This window comes from Penicillium hispanicum (genome assembly GCF_028827665.1).
Source record: "Penicillium hispanicum strain IBT 35686 chromosome Unknown utg000007l_segment0_segment0, whole genome shotgun sequence".
Taxonomy (NCBI): domain Eukaryota; kingdom Fungi; phylum Ascomycota; class Eurotiomycetes; order Eurotiales; family Aspergillaceae; genus Penicillium; species Penicillium hispanicum.
In genome coordinates, this window is record NW_026623199.1 from 98,640 (window position 1) to 122,737 (window position 24,098).

General features: G+C 53.2%; 10 protein-coding genes across 10 annotated transcripts; 6 read left to right on the forward strand and 4 right to left on the reverse strand.

Annotated features, from left to right (window-relative positions):
- Positions 1-320: 320 nt before the first annotated feature.
- On the reverse strand, positions 321-2,003 carry N7459_007816 (uncharacterized protein; the record flags this gene model as incomplete). The annotated part of the gene is made up of 2 exons (XM_056946984.1): positions 321-1,886; positions 1,956-2,003. 2 exons carry the CDS (start codon positions 2,001-2,003, stop codon positions 321-323), a joined length of 1,614 nt encoding a protein of 537 aa, XP_056796494.1.
- Positions 2,004-3,340: 1,337 nt separating this feature from the next.
- On the forward strand, positions 3,341-3,547 carry N7459_007817 (uncharacterized protein; the record flags this gene model as incomplete). The annotated part of the gene is made up of 1 exon (XM_056946985.1): positions 3,341-3,547. The coding sequence occupies one exon, from the start codon at positions 3,341-3,343 to the stop codon at positions 3,545-3,547; it is 207 nt and encodes a 68-aa protein (XP_056796495.1).
- A 3,007-nt stretch (positions 3,548-6,554) lies between these two features.
- On the forward strand, positions 6,555-7,925 carry N7459_007818 (RNA-binding protein; the record flags this gene model as incomplete). The annotated part of the gene is made up of 4 exons (XM_056946986.1): positions 6,555-6,635; positions 6,691-6,847; positions 6,908-7,097; positions 7,148-7,925. 4 exons carry the CDS (start codon positions 6,555-6,557, stop codon positions 7,923-7,925), a joined length of 1,206 nt encoding a protein of 401 aa, XP_056796496.1.
- Positions 7,926-7,961: 36 nt separating this feature from the next.
- On the reverse strand, positions 7,962-9,578 carry N7459_007819 (Cytochrome P450; the record flags this gene model as incomplete). The annotated part of the gene is made up of 1 exon (XM_056946987.1): positions 7,962-9,578. One exon carries the CDS (start codon positions 9,576-9,578, stop codon positions 7,962-7,964), a length of 1,617 nt encoding a protein of 538 aa, XP_056796497.1.
- Positions 9,579-10,201: 623 nt separating this feature from the next.
- On the reverse strand, positions 10,202-11,446 carry N7459_007820 (TBC domain-containing protein; the record flags this gene model as incomplete). The annotated part of the gene is made up of 2 exons (XM_056946988.1): positions 10,202-10,981; positions 11,060-11,446. 2 exons carry the CDS (start codon positions 11,444-11,446, stop codon positions 10,202-10,204), a joined length of 1,167 nt encoding a protein of 388 aa, XP_056796498.1.
- A 589-nt stretch (positions 11,447-12,035) lies between these two features.
- On the forward strand, positions 12,036-12,272 carry N7459_007821 (uncharacterized protein; the record flags this gene model as incomplete). The annotated part of the gene is made up of 1 exon (XM_056946989.1): positions 12,036-12,272. One exon carries the CDS (start codon positions 12,036-12,038, stop codon positions 12,270-12,272), a length of 237 nt encoding a protein of 78 aa, XP_056796499.1.
- A 1,282-nt stretch (positions 12,273-13,554) lies between these two features.
- N7459_007822 (AFI1/MesA family protein) lies at positions 13,555-16,011 on the forward strand (the record flags this gene model as incomplete). Its single annotated transcript, XM_056946990.1, has 4 exons — positions 13,555-14,006; positions 14,071-14,157; positions 14,210-14,270; positions 14,323-16,011. The coding sequence occupies 4 exons, from the start codon at positions 13,555-13,557 to the stop codon at positions 16,009-16,011; spliced, it is 2,289 nt and encodes a 762-aa protein (XP_056796500.1).
- A 1,009-nt stretch (positions 16,012-17,020) lies between these two features.
- On the reverse strand, positions 17,021-18,184 carry N7459_007823 (uncharacterized protein; the record flags this gene model as incomplete). The annotated part of the gene is made up of 1 exon (XM_056946991.1): positions 17,021-18,184. One exon carries the CDS (start codon positions 18,182-18,184, stop codon positions 17,021-17,023), a length of 1,164 nt encoding a protein of 387 aa, XP_056796501.1.
- Positions 18,185-19,391: 1,207 nt separating this feature from the next.
- Positions 19,392-20,826, forward strand: N7459_007824 (pyridoxal kinase; the record flags this gene model as incomplete). The annotated part of the gene is made up of 6 exons (XM_056946992.1): positions 19,392-19,442; positions 19,494-19,504; positions 19,575-19,654; positions 19,744-19,956; positions 20,011-20,128; positions 20,187-20,826. 6 exons carry the CDS (start codon positions 19,392-19,394, stop codon positions 20,824-20,826), a joined length of 1,113 nt encoding a protein of 370 aa, XP_056796502.1.
- A 1,547-nt stretch (positions 20,827-22,373) lies between these two features.
- Positions 22,374-23,617, forward strand: N7459_007825 (phosphotransferase family protein; the record flags this gene model as incomplete). Its single annotated transcript, XM_056946993.1, has 3 exons — positions 22,374-22,472; positions 22,543-22,838; positions 22,918-23,617. 3 exons carry the CDS (start codon positions 22,374-22,376, stop codon positions 23,615-23,617), a joined length of 1,095 nt encoding a protein of 364 aa, XP_056796503.1.
- Positions 23,618-24,098: the final 481 nt, after the last annotated feature.

Sequence of the window (24,098 nt, forward strand, 5' to 3'; positions counted from 1 at the left end):
ATCGCCGGCTGGGTACTTCGGCCCCAGGTACCTCCCACTAGTGCATCTATATCCGGTTTCTAGACCGATTCAATCACACAGAGTGCTTTGCGGACTCTGCTACTGGGGTGTAAGTCGCCTTTTCAAGTGGAATGGGAATACGTAGGTGGGTATGTCGTACATATGTAGTCTTGGTCTAGATTTACAGAGAGCGCTGATGATAGCCGGGCGGTGCTTTTTATCGGCCCCCGGCCTATACTAGAATAGTAGAACGAAGCTCCAAGTACACGGATCAACAGGATATTGCGATACTGCAGGATACACCGAGCCGTACGGTAGGATCAACACCGCCATATCCCCACCCGTACTGCATTGGTTTTCTGTGGCAAACTCGTCAGTTGTTTTGCCAGGTTGCTAACCATCTCTCTTTCCGAGCGAACCAGCTCCGCCTCTAGACTCCGCATCGCCCGGATTTCTTGTATCATAATCTGGATCGATTGGCCAAGACTCTGGGCCACCCTGGCTAGAGCAGACTGCTCCAATCGCTCCACCTCTCCAAATCCCAGAATATCCAAGCTTTGTAGCTGGCGTGTACACAGCTCGAGCTTCGCATGGAGGGCTTGTACTTCCTCTTTCCAGACGCGATCAAGTGGATCAACAAATGCCGTTCCATCCACATCGTGTAGCGACTTGCGCTGGTGCCGAATATCTTCGACTTGCTGGAACCAGAGTTCAAAGGTCTCCACGGCTTGCTCATACTTACCATTCATCCCACTGCTGACAAGATCCGAGATATCTTGCAGGATTTGCGATAGGAGCTGAATCTGTTCAGGGAAACCGTGAAGTCCTTGGTGATCACGACAATTCTGGAGCCAACCGTTCAAAGCCTGCGCATTCAGCTGACGCTGTCGTATATTTTCGTCTCCCAGCATCGACTGGTATTGAGTAGCCACAGCGTCATACTTCTTGCGCAGTTGAGACTCGGATTGTAATTTCCATTCAGTGTGCCGCTGAAGGGAGTTAGAATGAAATAGACTCAGTTGGAGGAGCTCGGTCTGTAGAGCTGCGATATCTGGCCAGGATGTGGGGATGAGCAGATCGCCAGTCCCGCCGATTGCTTCTCCCGGGGTTGGAGTCGGAGGCTTGGTTGGCTTTTTGGGCGAGTAGTTTTGTTGGTAGGTTGAAAATTGCGATCGATGCTTCTGCGGTCCCAGTGCAGAGTCCGGTTGGATCTGCCTTGTACTCGTTGGCACCATCTGACTACGGTGCCTGACATGGCCTCGTACAGCCGCCGATGAGCCGGATGCCGCTCCTACCGGTTGTCTCAATGAGGCGGACCGCGCTGGACGGGGCGGCGGTGGCATGTCGGTCTTTCTGGGGGAAGGAGGCCGCTGAGCAGTGGACTGTACAGGCGACCGCACTGGGGGCTGCTTCCGCGGGGAAGGGGGCACAAATGTAGGTGCCGTGGCCTTTGAAGGAGCCGAGGCATGGCTCTTGGTGCCAGATATCTTCAATGCCCCGGGGCGCATCAGACTCTGGCGACGTGTAGGCGCGGAACTCCCTGTCCCGGCCTTGGATGATGACCCTTGTCTGTCTCCTTCGGAGCTTGTCGGTTGATGTCTCGTTGGTGAAGGTTCGCCCCGTTGTGGCACCCTGGTCTCTGGCGGTGGGAGCCGGGCCTGCCCCAGGCCATTGCCGTCGTCTCGAATGGGATTACTACGCTGAGGGAGAAGGGTTCGGCCACGGTTGGAGATGGCATTGTCTTTCACGGACGGGCCATCGGCCGGCGGAGGGTTGGATGGAGGTCGAACCTTGTCATGGGTTGAACGGGCAGGTGGCTTGTTTAACCCGGCTGGCTGGATCGTAGTATTCGTCGTCGGTCGAGCGATATTGGAGGTGGTCTGCTGCTACAGATGTTAGCGATTGGAATGCCAGGAAGGAAACGGGAATCCCCCTTGGTGGAGATGGAGACCCACGGGTTTACGGGGCTCGCGCAGCGAGGCCGAGCGCGTGGGAATGGGCATGATCAGGTGAGGTCATAAATTGGAGCGTCGCATCTTGTGTGCATTGAGAGATGCTTCGGCCGTCACGCCTCGAGGAGGGATGGTTCGGGTCGCGACGATCTTCCACAACAGACGCGGCATGGTGGAGCACCGATCGAGTGGGCACTATGAAGTGCACAACACTTCGAGTACGCCCACCCGAGTACTCTGTTCAGGGCAATTGAGGACTATACTGCAGGCATGAATTGTGTCAGCATACTGTACTGACGATCTGAAGGATTTGAGTATTGATTCATCCCCAGAAGGTAATAATGGCGTGTTTCCGATGCTTTATATCCAATGATGCATTGGTATAAAACCTCCATGAACAGCACGACCACCGGGAACAATAGAATAATGTAGGTAGATCATTTTCCAAGAGTCCCTGAAGATAAGAAATAAATGAAAACACCTTTGTTGGACCCTCATTCGATTCACGTCCATCGGCCTTGTCACGTTTCCCCGAGTTTTCGGGCTGAGGGAAAGACTCAGACCAGTTCCAGACCGGTATGCTCAGTTTCAGGCTACGTAGAAGACGGCTATAGGGACAAGGAGGTAGGCATACTAGTTCTACCTGTGGCCGCAGTGACGTCGGTCGAGGCCTCTCGTCTGGACACGAGGCGAAGTCTATCAGACCACGACAGCCATGCATAGCCCCAATGAGAAAATCCGCACATTCCCGACACTCGGCTTGTGCGAATATACGAATGAATAGGTATGTGCATATGCAGTTGGCATTTAGGTGCTAGAGTCGAGATGCCCGAATGGGCCGCGTGCAGGTCGTGTCCTGGCATGACGGCACCATGCAGACGGGCTGAGGCCATCGGGAATTGAAGGGTGTAAACAGAGTAGCTAGCAAAATGGTATGGTCTGTTCGCCAAACACGCAACGTAGACCACGGCCCCAAAATTGGGATGTAGTGGAGGATCGCAGGATTGCAGTAGTGCGCTAAGAACGTTTCCAACCTCGTACCGCGTGCCGGGTGGACGTGGGAGTTGGACTTGGGATATCATCCCGTATAGAGGTAGGCCGGGGAAAGAACCGTGGAATAGACAGGACTAGATTAGCGAGGAGTGTCATGACGCCAATGACCTCGAATGTCTGCAGGTCGGGAGCGGAGCGGGTGACTGGGGGGAAAACCGGATTCCACGAGCAACGGGCGCTCGACGAATTAAACTACTGGGGCGGTTTCTTCCCCAACACTGACTGGTGGTGTTCTTCTTATTTCGTGCTCCCCCCCTTGCCCTCTCTCTTTCTCACCTCCTTGAATCGCGCTTCACACTCGACGTCGCTATCTGTTGTCCTCTTATGCACCCGAAATGACCTCGCCGGTGGTGCATATCCCGCCTCCTGGCGTGCCTCGTCCGACCGAAGCCACGTCCGCCATGACTTTCGACGTCGTCCGGTGCTCGCGCTGTCAACAATCCCTTAGTCTCGCCAACCAATCTGGCTCTGGCGTGGTCCAGTTCGGCATGAACTCCTACTACTGCAGTCGCTGCGCCTCTAAAGTGGGATTCGTGCGATGAAGAGCACATCTCAGAATGGGAATTGGTAGCAACGCGCCAACCCACTAAGAACACACTGGGGAAGATCAAATCCAACCATCACATCATCCTCCACAGGCCGGACCTGTTCTCCGAAATCGGACTTCTACCGTCTTTTCGACACTTCCGTTTGTTTTCGATCCCTTGCGTGGCAAGAACTGTGCGGGCACAGCGGCGGTACATTCTTCTGGAATTGTTGGTCGCAAAACATAAATTTCTTTGTTTCCTTCGAACCATTCAACACACATCTCACGACGCGGGATCGCAATCCCTCAACACCAAATATCAAGCGTATCGGGTCCCGACGCGGAACGTCCGGGTCTTCGAAAAAGCGATGATCTGGCGGGCTCACGAAATTGGCATATTGAGAAAAGGTTGGGAAAAGGAGAGAAAGCGATTCGGCGGGGTGACTGCCAAGTTGGCGGAGAAATCCCGTTCTTCCCACTGTGCTACTACACATACAGCCTGGCTCTAGCAGACGAGCTCGGTGGTCCATTCATTTGGCCTTGGTGATTGCATAACCAGACCGCACACGCCTATCGGGTCATCCGGCTGTGCGCCGTTCACGTTGGTTCTCGTTCGCATACTTGTTCAGAGTTAGCTTGATCTTGATTGGCCGGGAGAATAGATTATCTTCTACGAGGATCTAAGGAATTCTTGCGGTGGATGAATCAAGCGCAAGTGCTTGATACCTTTTGACAGCTGGTTCTGACCGCGTAGCTACCCATGTCAGTGCATGTGTAGCTATATCCTGTAAAATTATTAATATCCTTGAAGAATGTATCATAAAACGGGGCGTTGAGAATGTCTCGAGGATGAATGTCCTATATCTGCCTCAATGGACAGATCTGAATGCCAATGTCGATTTATTTGGATCTACTGAATGTGCTGGCTTCTCATCCTCATGCTTGCCATCTATCTGTACACCTTTGCGAATAGTTAAGGTGTACACTCGCTGTACTCGAACTCTCGAGGAACACCCGCCCGGTCAACTCTGGACCGCGCGTTTCCGGTGGTACTCTCATGTTACTCTCACATTCCACCATAGTTGCAGATGCCTGCATTGCCCATCACCCCCCAGTATCCCCAAAGTCTGCTGCGCGTATTCGCCCTCGAGGCCCTTCAGCTTTGTTCCACCGCATCTTCCATGCATCATGGGACTTTGGCATGGCAGAGAGAATGAGAAGCTCATGGAAATGCAGCATGCAGTGCAACCAGGCCTGGTGCACTCCTAGGATGCCGCCGGTTTATGACTGAGGGCACTCGACTACCATACATACGGACTTGCATAGGGCCTCGGCCATCCGTGCGGGTCGAGCCCCAGCGTCACGCGTGGAATAATCTCCTCCCACTAACCGGAATCGCTTCCTACCTACGCAACGAAGGTGCCGGTGGAGACGAAGCGTCCTTCACTGCACAAAACCCTTCCTCAACCGCACTCGCAGCCAGCCACGATCCTGTCGCCGCTGCAGGTACTCCGGTTAGTACGCGGCCCAAATCAATAATGGCGCCGGATCATCCCAGAAGCAAACCCAATCGCCACTCGAGATGGTGTGCTTTTTGTCTGATTGCTCGTCTCGCAGGGACCCTTGGTTGGCCCCCCGCCGATCGCCGATCGCCGATCGTCCAGTTCTTTTCTTTTCTTTTTCTTGCAGCATTCTCTTGATCGGCTGCGGTTTGATTTGACTGATGGCATCCATCGGAAGCTCCATCCAAGGGGGTTCTGCACGACTAAGGGATGGGTGCAGCTCTCCAAGCCAATATGATCGATAGGGCCTCACTGCCGGTCCACACCCCTCGAAAATTCCTAGCCGAAGACCTTCTGGGCAGACCGTCTGGAGGCATTGTGTCCGATCCGGATCTGGCGGTGTAACACCAAGCCTGCTAAATGCTGCATCTCGCTCTCGAAGATCTCTCGATTTGTGCTCCGTGCACCATTCCCCACTGCCCCCACCGATGCCATCGCAGAAGACGGGTATACCCGGGCTCGAAGCGCCATCTAGTCGAGGAAATCTATTTCCCACCGCTCTGTTGGGCCTATGTGGCCGGGGCAACAGCGAGCAAGACGGAACCCGCAACTGTCCAAAAGAGAGGACACAAGGATGCGTGTTCCTGGGTGGACCTGTTCCCAGCGGGGTGGTACGGGGAAGTGATTTATTGCATTCGCCAGCGGACGGGAGGAGCTGAGCTCGGGCTTCTTCGCGGACAGAAATGACATATCTCAGCATTTGCAGACGACAGGAGTCGAATGATCTCCGACATGACTGGCTGGCTGCTGTCTGTTGGGGCCTCTCAATTCGTCGCTTAATGCACCTCGCTGGGTCTCGCCTCCCACTTTCTGCTATTAGGACTCTCCAAGCTATTACTACTAGTCCCGACCTGCTCTTATTGAACACAATGGAGACATCTCTTGTGGAACGTCCGGGGGTCTTCTTGTCTTCCTTGCGCTCACCATCGCCCTTATAATCGACTCGACGCTCGTCTAGCTCGTGGTGCACCCGAGATTTTCTTCTCTGCGCAAGTGCATATCTCGGTCAGACTGATTTGTTAGCCTGCATCGACTTGAACATATCCCAGGTAAGCTCAGTCCTTGCCCTTGCATCCACGAGCTGGCCTCTTTTGCTGGTATCCGGACAGAGTCGTTGGCGATAGTTGCAAGCCCACTAAGAAAAAGTCTCACACTTTCCCACCAATCCACTTCATCGAGGTCTGATACTCGGCCGCTAACACAATACTCTGTCGGGGTCCAGCTGCGTACAAAAAACTCCCTTCTGTTACAGTCTCGACCGAACACAACCCTGGTCGGATAACTCGAGCCCCGACTGTTTTACAACGCTGGCAGCCTTTCAGAATACTTGCACGCAGCAATCGTTGGTCGACCATAGACACCCCCACTTCCGTCTGTAGAGCGCGCCCAGGTTGCGTCTGTCGGGAAAAATCGCAACACTCAGAGAAGAGACGATTCGAAACAGAGGGAATAACTACAGATATGCCGTTTCTTGGCCGTGAGAAGGGACGCAGTCCCAGATCTCGCAGGTCAGACGATGAATTCGTCGTCTTTCTCCAAGGGGTGAGTTTTCTTATTGTGTTGGTGTCAAACTTCGCATTACTTATTAGGTCAATAGATTCCGGCCCATTGTCGCTGGCAAGAACTCAAGGATCTGGTGCGCCAGACGGCCCTGCATATCCGGCAGGCCGTGGTATATGATGATAGCCATGGGTTTCCTACTGGACTAGGGCAGATCATAGTTAAAAACGAAGATGAAGCGTGGCGTACCTATCGTACGTGTTTCCTGCTTCTAGACATTGAGAGGGATTATTTGATTCTAACAGCACATGCAGACCGGTTATCAACCAACGGCTGGGAAGGCCAGAGCTTGGTTGTGACGCTAGCGCGTACCAGTGCTCCTACGAAGCCCATTGCTGGACCTACCAGAAGCCCACCGGCAGTGGCGCAGGGCTACATCTCAGGCCATTCCACTCCTCAGTCCAAGGGCAGCGGGACCATGCCGCCGTCGCCCATCTCCCCGGAGTAAGATGATTCGAATCGTTGGTCGCGGCCGAAAGACTAATCATCACCAGATCGATTCAATCGGCGAGCCCAACCTACCCATACCCTAAATATGCGCCTATGATGGGACCAATGCCCATGCCACCACAGCAATTTATGCCCATGATGCCGGATCCACTTGCACAGCCGATGCAGTGCTTCCCGCCATCCCCACTGATGCACTGTGCCATGTTCGATGCCCCAGGCTGGAACATGATGCCGTTGTACCCCCTGTCGCCAACTCAGTCACTTCATGAGTCTGGCGGAGATGGCTACCCTCATTATCAGCCGCGCAAGCCCTGGGCCAGTCCGGCCGAGTCTAACTCGCCAACCTCCAATCTGGCACAACGGGCTGTCTACATCCAGAACCTAAACGCAATCACAACTGCCGCCGACCTAAAGAGCCTTCTGCAAGGTGCCGGAACCGTGGAGAAGTGCAACGTGACAGTGACCTCGGATACGTACGACCATCAGGCCCAAGCCCATGCCTCGGCCATAATGCTCACGGCCGAGGAGGCCAAGCGAGCTGTGAGCATGTTGAACAACATGACCTTCATGGGGGCTCAAATCCGAGTCAAGATAGACAGACGTCCTAGTGTTACACGCAGCGACAGCTGGGACGGTACGATGGCCCAGGAGGACCATGAGTTACCAGAGTTGGTATGCAATGACAAGAGCTCCGAATGCAGTGAATGTGGACAAAATATGCTCCACAAAAAGACTGTCGATTCTTGCCAGCCCCTCGTCGTGGATGGGTCGGGTTTACAAAAAAGGTCATTAGAGATGTTGTCGAGTTCTGCGCCGACCTGAAACTCGACGAGAAGGCGTGATATTGGGAGTCCACTGTCAAGAGCGCTGGTTGTGGATAGTAATGTATTGTGCCAAATATCCTTTCTGACCAGTGTCTTTGTCACGTCTACGCATCCTGCTTTCTGTAAATTCCATATCTAAAAGGCGACTAACTTCAGATCTTTGAGGGTTTCCCGGTCCACCAATATCCTCTCTCTTGGCCGCAGTTTTCAAGACCTGCTCATTTTTACATTCAACTCGCCAGTCCATCTTCTTGGCGGGCTCAGTATCCAGCGCAGTGAGCAATCCGCCCACCAATATGCCGATCATTCGCGGCCCAAAAACCGCCCTCGCCGGACACTCAAATGGTCGCGCTCCAAATGGCATGAATGCCTCCTTTTGCTCAGACGTCTGCGATACCAAGCGATGCGGGTTGAATGTCTCTGCATCGGGGCCCCATATGTCTTTTCGCAGATGACAAGCCTCAATGTCGGCGGCCACCATAGAGTACTGTGAATCGACACCAGAGTTTCTACCACAATGTGCACGGTATATCCGTCGAGTTGGAGGATACAGCCGAAGGCATTCCATCACGATATCCTTTGCAGACGGACACTTGGACAGAGTGGAAGAATCACCGTGATTCTGGAAGCTAAATCCCAACGCATCCTGTACAGGGCGTAGTTCGAATTGTGCTCCAGTAGGCGCTTTGGCAAATGCTGTCAAGACACTCGACCATTCCGGCTGTTCAAGACCAGTCATAAATCTGATCTCGATAAAGGCGCAAAGAACTATTCGCCACAATGTCTCGAAGGAGGGAAGAATCCAGTTGAGTGGATTTCCTGTTCTCTCGCCGGGAGCATAAAACAAAGCTGCCAAGCTGTCCTTGAGAATGTCGTTCTCGTCGAACTTGGTGATGCCGTCGCCAATCGCATCTTGGTGCTTGGAATCGATCCATGTACTATTGATAGCCTGGGCCAATTTTAAGACGTCTTCATCACTGGCGTCTTTTCTAGTTCTTGGATCGAACATCGTTTCCAATCCGATGCGAAGCGAAAGCACTTGAACCAGGGCTGTGAGGTTGATCTGGATTCCCGTATGCCTACCAGGTTGAAATTCGGCTGGAACCTGTCCATTCTCCATCCATTTGGCAACAGTTTCATGAACCACGGCTGTTACATACCTCCATTTTTCTGGTGGAAGATTGACATGTTGCCTAGCCTTCTGGACAAAGTCTCCAACGTAGTTCACATCGAGACTGGTAAAAGCACTGTCAATTCCGAATGCCGTATGCAGCCTTCTATTGGGACGCCCCCTTGACTGAACGGGAGTCAAGTGGTTTCTTTTTCGATTATGAGAGAAATCCCCAGAAATGATCTGGCGACAGATTCCAGGATGGTGGACCTGACTGTGGGTTTTGCGGTCATATTCCTGGCAGAAATGTCCGTACAGGAAGTACCATACCAAAGCAACGACAATGAAGGTAGTGAAGGCAAAGCAGTATTTCCAGTATGACGAGATGAACGACGACATTTTCTCCCCCATAAGGTGTCCTAAGAGACTTGGATTTGGGACTTTCAGGCTCAAATTGACCGTGAGAATGACAACAATTCCAGCCATGAGAAACCTTGGATGTGGTAGAAGGAAAGGAGGGGATTTCATATCGATCTTCATGAGTCGAATGAAGCAACCTAGGAGGCTTGATTTCGTCCACGAAGGAACCAATATGACTTCTCAATTAGACTCAAAAGAGACAGAAATATTCAATACGTTACTCAAAGAAGAAATGAATTTGGTGGCACTCATTGTCTGCAGTGAACAGACTAGAATATTCTTAAAATGAGTGAAGTTAGGTACCAGGGAGCACATTTGCGATCCAGCATGTCTGATGAACAAGACCCCCTGTCATTTCAAAAAGTGACCTTACACAAGTACGTATCAGCAAATGGCCAAAATCAACCATAAAAATTATTTCATTTATGCGAAGCATCGTATCCTAATCGTGTCCATGCAAGTTTCATGTTCCATGCCCCAATCGCCAAGCCCAAATTTGCAGATAAACAACTACCACAACGCCGTGCAAATGGAAAGTCAGAGCACAGACTCCTTGGAGTACAGTACAGATGGGATAGGGCCATCCAAGATTGGTCATTTCGCATGGTTGATCATCTCCACATATAGATCATCCGGAATCAGTCTCAAAAGATAAACTGTCAAAGTAATGATCTCTCTGGCATTAAGAGGGGGTAAAGATCGCAGAATTCTGTTCGGACTAATTCATGTTTGTTAGTCATATCTCATGAAAGCTCCATCGGAGGGACAGCAAACCTCGGACTCTCAAGAAGTATGTCCCGCATACGGATCAGCTGAGCAACAATGCATACAATATTCAGATGGGATCCATATGCAAAAAGAAAATCCCACAGGTGCAGGACTTCTGGCAACGGTGGCGTGCAAGCACACAGTGTCAGCACAGATGGGAAGGCATAGAGCTCTGCATGCATGCCCTTGGCGAATAGGTGCGCGGCAAGTTTAGGCTCTGCAATCTCTAGGCATCGGTCGACCAGTCGAAGTCCCTTATGGACACCGTCCATGGTCCCACGGACGTAGCCTGGACATTCTTTGGTGACAAAGTAGTGGAAGAGAGCAAACGCTTCTACCTCACTGCGAGCTGCATATAAGAACGGTGCACAAAGAACATTCATTCCTTGCACATAGATTGCAGAGTCTCCCACTTCCCTTCCCTTGGCAGATCTAGGATCTTCTGGTTCCTCTGCAATTCTTGGAGGTGTGTTCACCAGAAGCTCCATTTCACGTCTCCGGGACGACGAAGGTCGGGACCGAGGCTTCGGTTTAGAGTCGTGTAACTTCCACGCAACAGCATTGAGCAACCGGATGAGGCTTGCCTCAGTAACACGACGTTTGAAAAGCGGATCAGTGGCCAGTGTGCGAAATGTGTCATTGCGGATTTTGGTGTAGGCTGGGGAACGGCCACGGTGGATGAGAGCAAGGTAATCGTCGGTAGGAACAGGGGGGATGTTAAGAAGAACCAGCCACAGATAGATTCGGAATGGAGACTACAGTGTAATCTGGGGTTAGCAAGGTGGACTTGAACTGTCAATTAATCGTGATCGGCAGGCATCGAAGGCTCTTACCATGCCATCTCCATCTGCATCGACTCTGCTCGACAGAACCAGAAACCTCAAGTCTTGCAGGCTCTCGCGGGCTTTTCCATGGTGTGGTCCATCGCGTAAGAGATTCTCCAGTAGAGACCTTTTCAATCCTACCCCGGAGCCGGTCTTCCGTGCAGGGCGCCTCTGGGTGGGAGCCGATGCTGCTAGCGCTGCTTCACGAGCGGCCGCGTCACTGTTAGATCGGACCCGACGATGGGTAGCCGCTCGAACCGTCACACTGGGGGGTGTTACTACCGATCCATTATCGAGAGCATCAGATCCAGTTGGGCGGGTCGACTGGGTCTGGGCAATGAGATCCCTGGAAGTGGTCATAACCTGATGAGATCGGATCTTCCGCAGCGTGCGCATGGTCCTCGGCGAGGCAGGAGCCTCCGAGCCAGTGAAGGCCCAAGAAGACTGAAGATTGGCCATTCTTCGGTTGGTTCTTTATCGACGCGCGCACATGGCGTGTGTTGTTTGGGGTAGCGAGTTGGAAGTCCGCGGTGGCTGGAGTTGATTTTCTGCCAGAGAATGCGGAGTACACGCGCCCCCGCGCCTTGTGCTTCCATCGCAACTTTCCCCAGTGAAGTATCATGTAGAAAGCCTTTACAATCCCGTGGTCCAGAAGACTCCTTGAAGTTTCGTAAGCAACGCGATGGATGTTAATCGTGTATAGAACTTTCATCGGTAGCTTCAGCTTCATTTGCCACCCATGAAGAACGAGGACTTGCAAGACGGTGATTTGGCCCGCGGGCGATTCTCTCCGTCAAATCAGGTCTAATCCATTTGGGTCATAAGCTGAGCTATCTTCTCAAAAAGCGGTCGCGAGCTCTTCATCAGTCATGCAAAAGCTCGGCCAAACTATGCAGTCAAAAGGAGCATAATAGTGTCAGAAATCAACATTGCAATAGCCCCAACGCCAACCCTATCAAAACATAATCCATCACATAATTCAAGCATGGGCTACTCCCGCCTCTCGCCTACCGCTGCTTCCATTCTCCCCTCCGCCGACAACGCTGCGCACGAAGTCGTGGTACTGAAAGACTTCACCTCTCTTTCCCATTCCCCCACTCTTCGCGCCCCTGCCTCCAAAAGCTCGGCGACCAGTGAATCCACTGAATACGTCATCAATTTGCGGTTCTGTCAAGGGCGCACTGCCATCCTCAGGGACGGTGTGAAGAAGAGCATTGCGTAATTCCGCCACGTCAATCTGGCCGTTATCGTCATCATCAAAGGCTGCTAGAGCGTTAATCAGTTCTTGGGAGGAGGACATGGGCGACATGAGCTGAGACAAGGTGTTCAGAAAGACGGGAAAGTTGATTGTGTGCCCTGCACCCGGTGGGAAGAAACGTGAGAGGGTCAACGATGAAGCATCTTGGCCTGCCAGAGACCGGGCGTTAATAAAAAGAAAGCCCACTTTGCTTCAGTGAACAGCAAAGATACATACCCAAGTTCATGAGCACATCGGCGACATCATCCTTGTTGACCAAGCCGTCGTTGTCCCGATCCAAGACCTGAAAGGCTTCCCGAATCTCCCTCACTTGGTTGGCCGGTAATTTTGTAGCAGCGTCTGTGTTTGCGCCCACAATCCCACTTGGTCGGCTCCCAAAAGTCGGGGAAGAGCGGCCAGGTGAACGCGCTCCTTTGGTCGGGGAAGGAGGGAGCTCCCGGGTGAATTTTGGCTGAGGGATGGGATCATTTCTCGGAGAGATCGAGTCACCCTCATCAACAGTGTAGGACTGGTTCAATTTGCTGGGGGACTGCATCGGTGTATAGCCTCTACTCGGCGAGCTCCCCGGGGTGCCAGGACGAGCGGACGGCGGGGAGTTTGGAGTGGATGGTCGCCGGAAGGGCGATGCCCTGGGCCCCCCAAAGGACAACGAAGACGGTTTGAATCCCGGATTGTTAGACTGCATGGCCAATCAACTTGTTAGTTCTGAAACTGCATCTGCTGGGCTGGAGCATACCATGGCGTAGCAGATCTGGAGTTCGAGGTCGGCGGAGTTATAGTTGAAGACCGCAAGTAAACAATGCCCCGGCAACAACAGTCGGCCCGACGAGGCACGTGCGGAGCCCGCACAATCGCAATTTTTGGAGCTGTCAATTCCGGTCTCGAATGCGCGGGAACAAGGGGATTGGAGCTCTCACTTGGAGCTATCAATTGTAGCAGAGAGTTCGATGGTCTACAAGATGAGGATATTCACCCTCCAGTCCCTCCGGATTTGCTGCCTTCGTCATCACACCGCAGCTGTTATCGCCCTACTTATCGCCCCCGCTGTGGAGATCTCCCTTTTTCCTGAGACGCGACCCCTGAACCATCGCCCGGCCTGCGGTGATTGGTGTACGGCACAAGCATTGAACAGCAGCCAATCGGGCACAGTCTTTCGAGGGAATTCGAGGCCTGCTGAGAACCGGCATGCTTGTCAACCTCGTCACCTAGCCCGGAGAATCCTTCTCGACTCCTAGCCCCTCCGAACATGGCGAGCACGATGCCATATCAACAGTCGAACGACTCCTTGTCCACCTCGAACCCGAAGACAAATGGACTCCCTCGACTCTCTCCCGCGCCCTCCTTTATCGGTCGCTCCCCCAGCAGCTCACACACATCGCTCCGACGTACATCTACCGAAAATGCGGTGGGCTACAGGCCGCGACGCTGCAAGTCACAGTATCCGCTAGATTCACCCGAGCGTCATGTGGAGTATATCCTGGTGGCATCCTTCCATATCGACCGGGGCCCGGTCATGGAGCACCAATATCCAGCTACGATCAGTGGTGATGAGAGCATGCTGGCGGAGCTGATGCTCCCTGACCAAACCCACGTGCGGAGTCAAGATTGGACCATCTTCTTCCTGCACAAGGATACCAGCGGCGATGAAGAGGAGGAAGCAGAAGGCGGGGGGAAAGAAGAAGCGCAAGTCCAAATATCGTGGGAATGGAGAGGGGGCCAATATCCAGCGGGAATATCCTGACGAGAGCTCCGACGATGACAGCAGTGAAGATGAAGAGGGTGGGGAAGGGCCACCCTTGATGTATGTGTTGAACTTGGTGAACACAAAGCAAGATAATACCGTCAGGAGGTTCGTCATCCCAATTGGCCCTGCGATGCAGAAGACACTGACCAGGGGACAGAGGTGCAGTTGTAAAGGCCATGGCGATATGTACAAGGCATTCCTTTCTCCACATCTACAAGGTAAACCCGCTCTCTCAATAATGTGAATTAAGCTAAAAGAAAACCCCCTTAGCCACTTCTTCTTCTAGCGTTGGAAGATTACTTCAAGTCCCCCTACCCCGAAACTCTCGCCTCACTCTATGATGCTGTGAACAACATGGACCTCTCGCTGATGCCCAAGTTGTCAATACTGGAGCGTCATATCCTACAATCCAGCAATACTAAGGAGATGTTTATTGAGAAATTTGAACAAATGATCCGCCAGCGGGAGGAAGCAGAGATTGGCAATGGAGAATGCCCACCATCGCCGAAGAAAACGAGTCGCTATGTCCTTCCACGGGACACGCATGAGTTTGAATCAAAAGTGGTTTACAACGATATTCCTATTCCGGTCAAAATCCCCACGGTTATCTGGCCCGAAACTGTTGGTGATTTCTCCCTTGTCAAGCTTATCCAGACATTTGCTGGTCCCCACGCCACTTCCCCTCAACCTTTCCAGATTCATCCTCATCTGACAACAAGTGGTCCATTCACACACCCCGTGATTGTTCTTGTCAATGCTATTCTCACACAGAAACGGGTTGTTTTCTTGGGACACAATCGACCCTCTGGTGAAGTCGCCGAGGCAGTCCTCGCAGCCTGCGCACTCGCGTCGGGCGGAATCCTCCGTGGGTTCACTCGACACGCCTTCCCCTACACAGATCTCACCAAAATCGATGATCTTCTCAAAGTTCCTGGCTTCATTGCTGGTGTTACAAATCCTACCTTCGCCAATCACCCAGAATGGTGGGATGTCTTGTGCGACCTGCCGACAGGCCGTATCAAGATCTCGAGTCACGTTGAATCTGCCCCAGTGACAGAAGGCCTCCTCTTCTTCCAGCAGCAGAGTTCCCTCTTGCCTCATCATACCACTAATGCGAACTCGGATCCCACGGGGGACAACCTATTCATGGAAGACATCTTGCGCAGTATCAGCAATCGTCACGGCGAGAATGCGATACGGGCGAAATGGCGAGCCTATATTACAAAATTCACCCGAGTTGCCGCTGCATTCGAAGAAACCGTATACGGTGCATCCAATCTCTACATCATTGGTCCCGGTGAGGAGCTGTCTCCGGACAGCCCTACTGGCCACCAAGTCGATGCGTCGGATCCATCGTCGCTTCGAGGACACGGTTACGTGTGGTCCGATGAAGCTGCCAAGCAACGTGAGCTTTCAGCTTCCGTCTCGCGCATTGAGGGCTGGCGGAACACACGTTCATACTATTCTTACATTCAAGATATTGCGGCCATGTACTACCCAGCTCGGCCCATTCAGCGACCCGACATCCATCATCACCACGACCGCCTGCGGTCGCTGAAGCTTTCCCATGCAGACGCTGGTGCCATTTATTTGGCGCTATCTCATGCGGTTACGGACTACGCGGGTATCTGTCAGCTGTTGACAGTTGCCCCAGAGAACCAGGCAGGCTTATTCTATCTCAGCATGGGTCTCTTTCATCCAGATCAGGCAGTACGCGAGGCGACGGCCGAGCTACTTGACCGCATCGCCGCCCATCCAGCTGGTCGGCATTTCTGGGCCCATGTCAGCCGCTTCGCCAAGTTGAGTTATTTTCGAGTGAAACGGGGTCGTGACGCAGCTCAAAGTCCCATCTCGAGTGCCAGCTCTCCTACCATAACTAGCCCAGGAGCTAGCTTCGGTGGCGAGCCACAGAGTCTAGTTGGCGTTGCCCTCGGGGACAGCTTATCGCGAAGAAGCTGAGCTGAGCTCCTCTTCGAATTCGATCTTTGTTCTGTTAAAAGCGCTTCGTTCATTCTTCTTCCTACGCACATATCTTCTTTCTGTTCAACCTGTGACGAATGACAAGAGCCAATACCTTTTTCTTTCCCTGTCTTTTCTCTCTCTTTCTGTGACCATGATCCTCAACTGCGATTGCATACTTGCCTGTCTATATTCTGCTCCCCGTCTTGGCCGATGATGCATTATTCTCAATCGCCAAGTATATACTGATAAACTTGTTGAATTCAATTGGCTTTTGGCCCAATAGAGTGCCGTGTTCAACCGCTCATCATCTAACAACTTACCAACTTCTGCCTATGACGGCTATGTAATCCCATGTGCGAGTTGCACAAGTGGCTTAGATGCGGCTTTCGAGACACAGCACTATGTATGAAGAATGAATCCTCGTGGCTGCGCCAATAATTAAACCACGGATCAAAGCTCCATCTCTCTCTTCGTTTCTCTCGTAATTGTATTGCGAGGGCGTTGCGTCCGGGCCCAGTTCTTGACAAACCAGATGATTGGAGCGGGCGAACCGAGTGGAGTCATAGCGCGTCGATCAATGACTCTATTTGATGGCCCGTCTGACAGGGCCAGAGGCATAACTGCTGAGGTCATTCAAGTGGACGGACGAGGGAACCATATAGTAGGTTATTTTGATGGCCGGTCGTGCCAAGGCAACGTTTCTAATTGCCGACAGTCGCATCGGCCTGTGGTCAGGTCCCATTGCGACCGATGTTGTACAGTGGATGGATGATCTATAGAATGTGATTTCGCATGGAGATATATATACCTAGGTATGATTCAATTAAATAATAAGTCAAGAAAGTCAGCACATAGTATCGGCGTGGGAAAAGAAAGCACACGCTCGTCGCTGTCATCACACGTAACTGTCACTCCGAGGGAGCGACACAAAAGAGTAGGGAAAGAACTCATTCCACAGGTAAAAGACAATAAAATCCATATAGACTTGAAGGGCCCTCGAATGAGATTAAAAAGCACCAAGCATCGTCGCACCAAGTGCAAGACCAAAGAGGGAGACGGCGAATCGGGTATCGGGCAGTGTTACTGTCACTCCAGCGCCCGTTTGAACGTTATTGGAGCCCACCGTGACGTTGACGTTGGCAAAATTGCTCCCGCATTCAGTGTTGACCTGCTTGGCAGAGGGAAGGTAGGTCGTGTCGAGGGCTTGATCGTTTATGGTGGCCCAATGGGCGAAGACACCCATGGTGGCCTGTAGACACTCGTTGCAAGTAAGCTCCCCAGAACCGAGAGGATTTCCTAATGGCATAAAGTAGACGTCATAGTCATTTGGGGCTGTTGCGTTCTGTACTGCATCGACGAAACAGTAATCTTTAGTGTCGGGATTGGTCAGGCAAGTGGCGTGGTATGTCGGCTCGTACGCCATCAAACCCGCATAGGCGCCCGTCACGACAGAATTGTTGGCTTGATAATCCGGGCCACAATTAGCTTCTTCCAGCATCTCGGAAGCTACCGAATCCATGATCGAGGAACACGAGGAGACCGATTCCGAGCAGGCAGTGTCGAGCACATGCGAGGTTTCCGTAGCAGACGTTAACATATGAAAGAAGGAATTGGAATTTTGAAGGAGTAACGACACGGCATGGCAGTTTGTGACCGTGGAATTGGAGAGAAACTTTTGAAAGAAATTGACGCAGGTGCTGTTGGCAAAGCTATTGGAGAGAGTATCAAAGGGCGCGGGCATCTCCATAGACGAGTTGGAGCTGCCATTGACTGTGGCGATTTGTCGTTTTAGCGGTGACATGTCGGTCTTTGTGGTCTCAGCCAAGTTGCCCCCGACATTGTCGACACCGTCGTCCCGTCGTGTGGTTTGAAAAAGATCATCGACGATGATTTCCCTACTTGGGGTAGAGACAGCTGGTGGGATATGCGCACTTGGATCAGACACAGCTGATGTCGGCTGCGCCAGAGTTGAACGGGGCAACAGAGAAATGATCAAAATTAGAATTAAGAGGCCATGATAGATAGGCTGGGACAATAGGGAGGTGCGGCCTGGTCGACGGGACGGCGCTCGATGAAGTCGAGCAGATAAACGAGAGTTGGAGCGTGAAGAGAGCGGCAGACGTGCGCTTCGAGGGCGAAGGCAGTCGGAAGAGTTCACGAGATGTTCCATCGCAAACCAGAAACGAGCGACGAGGCCTCAGAGGGCTGAAGATGGAGAAAGAAAGACGCGAGAGCGTTAAGAGGTATCCCACATGGCCCACGCAGACATAAGCACTCGCAGCAGCCCCCAACCCGAGACACGACAGCGTTAGCGGGTCATTGGCGCTGACCAGAGGCGATAGAGAGGCGCTCGTGTCCGGTGCCCGAGAAGATGACGACCACGAGGAAGCGTACCTAGGTAACGTAGAAGGAGAACAAGCAAGCCGGCACAGCCGGGGCTGCGAACCAAATCCTGGCTGGTTTTTTAGCCCTATAGAGGATGCAGCCAAGGCCGAGAACACGTCCACTGAGTACCCCGTGCAGGGCGCTAGTCCACGCCACGCAGAGGGTTGGCGGAGGACTAGATCGTTCTGTGGAGACGAGACCCGAACGGTGGCTGCGCCGATTCGGTTCAGGGGGGAGTGCATGGGGCAGATGCATCGTGCGTGTGTGTGTGTGTGTGTGTGTGTGTGTGTGTGTGTGTGTGTGTGTGTGTGTGTGTGTCCGTAGGGCGAAGGATTCGGACAGGAGAAGATCGCACAAGAGTCGAGACTGGTCGATGCTGCCGGCGGCTGTTTCTGGTTAGGATCGAGCCGTCTGACGGAGTCATGTCACGAAGTACTACGAAGTACTTCGTCACTATGTAGTACTACTAAATTGACCGGGCAGTACCAACGGCACAATGTCTACGACATAAATGTCTATACTGAAGTAGGTAGAGTACTAGGTAGAGTACTCAGTAGAACTAGGTATTTGCTATACTCCCTGCCGGCTCCTGTCAGCGTCTAACAATGCCAATCTCTCCTCCATCCTTACGCTTGTCAACTCATTATCGCCTGTGTCACTCCATGCCCGTTCCGAGTTTGAACGGCAACACGAACGCAATGAACCTAAAGGGAGCTCAGCCGCGTTGGCACAGCGTAAGGAGGCCACTTCAGAGCGTAGCGACATGATCGGACGCATCAGACATTGAACATGTTGAAGATTCATGAATGCGATGGCCGACTTATCGACAGGATTGTCTGCGATCGGAAGCCAGTGGATTTTCTGCCACGGTTGTTATCGGGGCCAATTAGGTAAGAGGAAATCCAGCGACTCCCCGTCGGTTCCTCCCCCACATCGATCATCGATCATCGATCACCTCGAGAGACTCACCACGTCTCGGACAGCATTGCAGCATGTCAGGCTCGCTCGTGCCGGAGACGCGGGTCTTGGCCGTGGCCAGCCAGGTCAGTGTGGCGCTTCTCTCCCCTTCCTAGTAGTGTCCTAACCCGATCCAGGTGGTTTATGGGTATGTAACCAGCCCGCTTCGGGTTGCATGAAGTCATTTGGCGACGACGTCCAGGCTGACCACACCTCAGCCATGTCGGAAACTCCATGGCGACATTCGCAATGCAATCCTTGGGCTGCGAGGTTGCCTCGTTGAACACGGTGCATTTCAGTAGGCTTTTCCACCAGCGCATCGGGGCCAGCCGATGAGTCAAGCCCCGCGATGTCAACGATATCAGGTCCACTAATCTTGAACAACAGGTAACCACACCGGGTATCGGCAGTTCAAGGGTACTCGCGCAACCGCACAGGAAATTACAGACCTCTACCAAGGCTTGTGCCAGAGTAACCTGACCGATTTTGATGTGATGCTCTCTGGCTATGCGCCCAGTGCGGCGGCCGTTGAAGCAGTGGGTGCTATTGGAATCGATTTGCAGAAGAAGGCCGAGAAGAAACCCGGTTCATTCTTTTGGAGTGAGTTCTGATGGTATCGGGGCGTACTGCATCACTCTGACTGTTTCGTTCTAGTCTTGGATCCAGTCATGGGTGACCAGGGCCGTCTATATGTCAACGACGACGTTGTCCCGGCCTACAAGAAGATGATCCGTCATGCAGATCTGATTCTTCCCAATCAATTTGAAGCCGAGTGAGTTGAACGTCGCGGTCCTCATATCAATGAACCATGTCTAACCAGAGTCGCCCAGAGTTCTCTCCGGCATCAAGATCACTTCCCTCGCCACGCTCGCCGAAGCCATCACTGCCATTCACCGCACCTACTCCGTCCCGCACGTCATCATTACCTCGGTGCAGCTCTTCAAGCTATCCCAGTCAGGCTCCACCCCCAGCCCGCCCGACAATTACTTGACTGTCATCGGCTCCACCACACGATCCGACGGATCCCCACGATTATTCCGCATTGATGTGCCTGCCCTGGACTGCTTCTTCAGCGGCACAGGCGACATGTTCGCTGCATTAACGGTTGCCCGGCTCCGCGAAGCTGTGTTCAGTAGTGGCGAGGGCCTCAGCACCACCCGGTCCTGGGTCTCGTCCGACGACGTGGCGGCTAGTAACCTCCCCCTAGCCCAGGCCACTCTCAAGGTCCTCTCCAGCATGCACAGCGTCCTTGAGCGGACGATGCACGCACGCGATGCCGAGCTAGCCGCCGCTGCAACTCCTCAGAATGGAGGTTTAGCCCCCGAGGAACAGCAGAAGCAAGCACATCTGCGTCGCACCAAAGCTGCTGAGGTGAGACTGGTCCGAAACGCGCGGTTTTTGCGCGATCCGCTTGTTCAGTTTGGAGTACAAGAGTGGGGCAAGGAGGATCTCCCAGCTCAATTTCAATAATGACGAGACACGACTCGAAGAGGTTAGATAAAGCTGTTGCATCATGGAGAGCAACGGTGTTTGGGTGAAGCATGCATGCATCATGGTTTAGATCAAGACAAACCAAGGTGGGAACGTCGGGAGACGAAAGACGCGAGGCATTTCGTCTGTATATAGATTCAATCTTAGACCTAGATACTGAATCACATTATGATAGCCTTTCATTGTATTCGACCGAGTCATTTTGGACACGTAAATTCATTAAATCTGCTCAGGGAGCTCAAGCCTAAGCTGTGCGCCGGTTTCTTTTTCACTTCGTCCACCCAATAGCCGTTCTCGACACTCGAGTCCAAGGGCACTTTGTTTAAACGCCAGTGCTGCCGAAACCACCTGCACCACGGACACTCTCCTCCAGTTCCGCAACCACGGTCACTTGGGGAGTGTAGATCTAGACAAGCAATTTGTCAGTGACGGAGTATACCGATTTCATCAAGCGTAGAACTCACCCTCTCCAGAACCAGCTGGGCAATGCGATCCCCCTCCTTGACTAGATTGACCGAGACACGTTAGCAGCAAGCCACTTCCACCCCCCTCATACAATGACCCATCGTGACATACTGGGAAAGTCAACGTCAGAGTGGTTGAACAGAAGCACCTTGACCTCGCCACGGTAGTCGGCATCAATGACACCGGCACCGGTGTCAATGAAGTGCTTCGCAGCGAGACCGCTTCGAGGAGCCACCCGGCCATCTACATTCGGCGCAAAGAATCAAACGTCAGCCCGCAATTTCTAGTCTAGGCACCCTTTCCATCCCCGCGATGAACAGTCTCTTGGGAGCATTGGAGGTGACATACAGGTACCCTCGGGAACCGCAATGGCAATTCCCGTGTCCACGGTGGCCTTGCCCTTCGCCGGGACCACAGTCTCCTTCGCACTGTAGATATCGTACCCCGCGGCGAAGGCGGAGCCCCGCGTCGGAGCACGGGCCGAGTCGACAAGCTTCTTGACCAGCAGCGGGGGCAGGGGCTGTTGGATGGAAGTCACCGCAGGCGCATTGGGGGCAGTCATGGCGTCGGTCTTGGTGCGCTTCGCAATCGGGGAGGCGGGGAGGGAAGGCGGTGCGTGGGTAGAGGGAGCGTTGGTAGCAGGGACAGATTCGGCAGGCGGCGGGGTAGTTTCCGTGGTCATGGCAGGGAAACAAAAGAATCAATTAGAAAGGGAAGGGCGAAGCTCAAAAGATGAAAAAGTGAAGCCGAAACTGGGTCAATGGATCAGACCAAGACCCTCTGTTCAAGAATTGCGGTGTGTGCAGAGTCTCTCCCTTGCGCGTCTCGGCTTCACCGCTGGGACGCGCCGCGCCCGCGTCCGGGTCAGGTGAGTTTGCGCTGTTTGTCTTGTTCCCCGCTTTTCCGGGCATCTCCAATGGAGGCGGCCGAGGTTGCTAGGCCGAGGTCCCCGGCTACCACTGGCTGGAGCTGCGATGCTCTGATTGTGTATATATCCCTCATGAATGGGGAATTTCGTTGTCTCTCTCTACATCTAGTCTGAGTTCCTCTAATCTTCAATAATGGCGGGAGCCGTGCGCCAGCCCATAGACATCCCCTCACTGGAGCGATATATCGACCAGAACGTGCCAGCGCTGAGGACACCCTTGAATTTGAAACAGGTGAGTTGGCCAAGCAGCAGAGAAATTGTTCGAGACTCAGCCATTTATACTTACGTTGGCTTTCTTGTAGTTCGGCTTCGGCCAATCCAACCCGACCTACCAGCTTACGGCTGCCGATGGCAAGAAGTACGTGCTGCGCAAGAAGCCTCCCGGCAACCTGCTCTCCAAGACCGCACACCGAGTGGATCGTGAATATCAAGTGATCAAGGCGTTGGGCCCAACGGATGTACCGGTGCCCGAGGCTCTATGTCTCTGCGAGGACAGTAGCGTGATCGGGACACCGTTCTACATCATGGAGTTCCTGGATGGGCGACACTTCACCGACCCAGCCATGCCGGGCGTGAGTGCAGAGGAAAGGAATGCATTGTACGTGGAAGAAGACCTACTTACACCTGTCCCCTGGAGTTATACCGAGACAACACTGACGACCGGCCTGGCCATCTAGATGGAAGGATGCGGTGCAGACACTGGCCAAGTTCCACCGCGTGGTGCCCAAGTCCGTAGGACTGGAGAAGTTCGGCAAGCCGACGGGGTTCTACGATCGACAGATCGCGACGTTCACGACGGTGTCCAAGGCGCAGGCGCAGGTCGTCGATGCGGACACGAAGGAGCCGGTTGGGGAGCTGCCGTACTTTGACGAGATGGTGCGATTCTTTTCGCAGAAGGCGACGCAGCCGCGCGATCGCGGGACGCTGGTGCACGGAGACTACAAGATCGACAACATGATCTTCCACCGGACCGAGCCACGAGTGATTGGCATCCTGGACTGGGAGATGGCGACGGTCGGGCACCCATTGTCGGACTTTTGCAATCTGAGCAGCCCGTGGATCATGGACGGAGCGGACCACCAGGTGGACAAGTTCCAGGCCGGGCGGGTGGCGGGCCTTCCGTCGCGTGAGGACTGCATGCGCTGGTACCGTGAGGTGGCTGGGTACAATCCGACAGATGAGATCCTCTGGGGAGATGCGTTCTTCGCCTTCCGAGGCTCCGTCATCATGCAGGGCATTGCAGCCCGGTTTGCAGGGCGGCAGGCCAGTAGTGCGCGCGCTGAGGACTACGCCAAACGGGCCAAGCCGTTCGCCTTGGGCGCATGGGAGCGAGTGCAGCGGGTGCAAAAGCTTGCGCAGCAGAAAGGTAAGCTGTAGTTCGACTGCCGTCCCTCACGAGGCGGACCGAGTGTATACATGCATGATCAACATGTTTATCGTTGATTGGATTCCTCCTGATTTGGTAACGGTCAGGGCCGATTGGAAAAGGGGCCGGAGCATTTGGGCGGGACACCGTATGTAGATACATACAGTGGTCGATAGGGCATTTAATATTTTCTACAAAGTCTATTCCGACAGTCGTGCGTGTCTACGTGTGTGACCTCTGATTCCTCCTACGTCGTATACATGGTACGCAGGACCGGGCACGCAGTAGATTCGGTGCCCAGTGGGATAGTTACCAGTGCTTCCAATCGGATATCCATTGCAATAAGCCGTACACCTGGGTAAGCTTACTGGGAAGCGGGGCTGTGGGAGAGTATTTCCGGTCAGCACTTGTCCTCTTTGGTGTACATCAGGCAAGCCTAGCCGATTCTTCTGCGGGTAGCACCATTTGATCACGTTCAGGGCACCTCCGAGA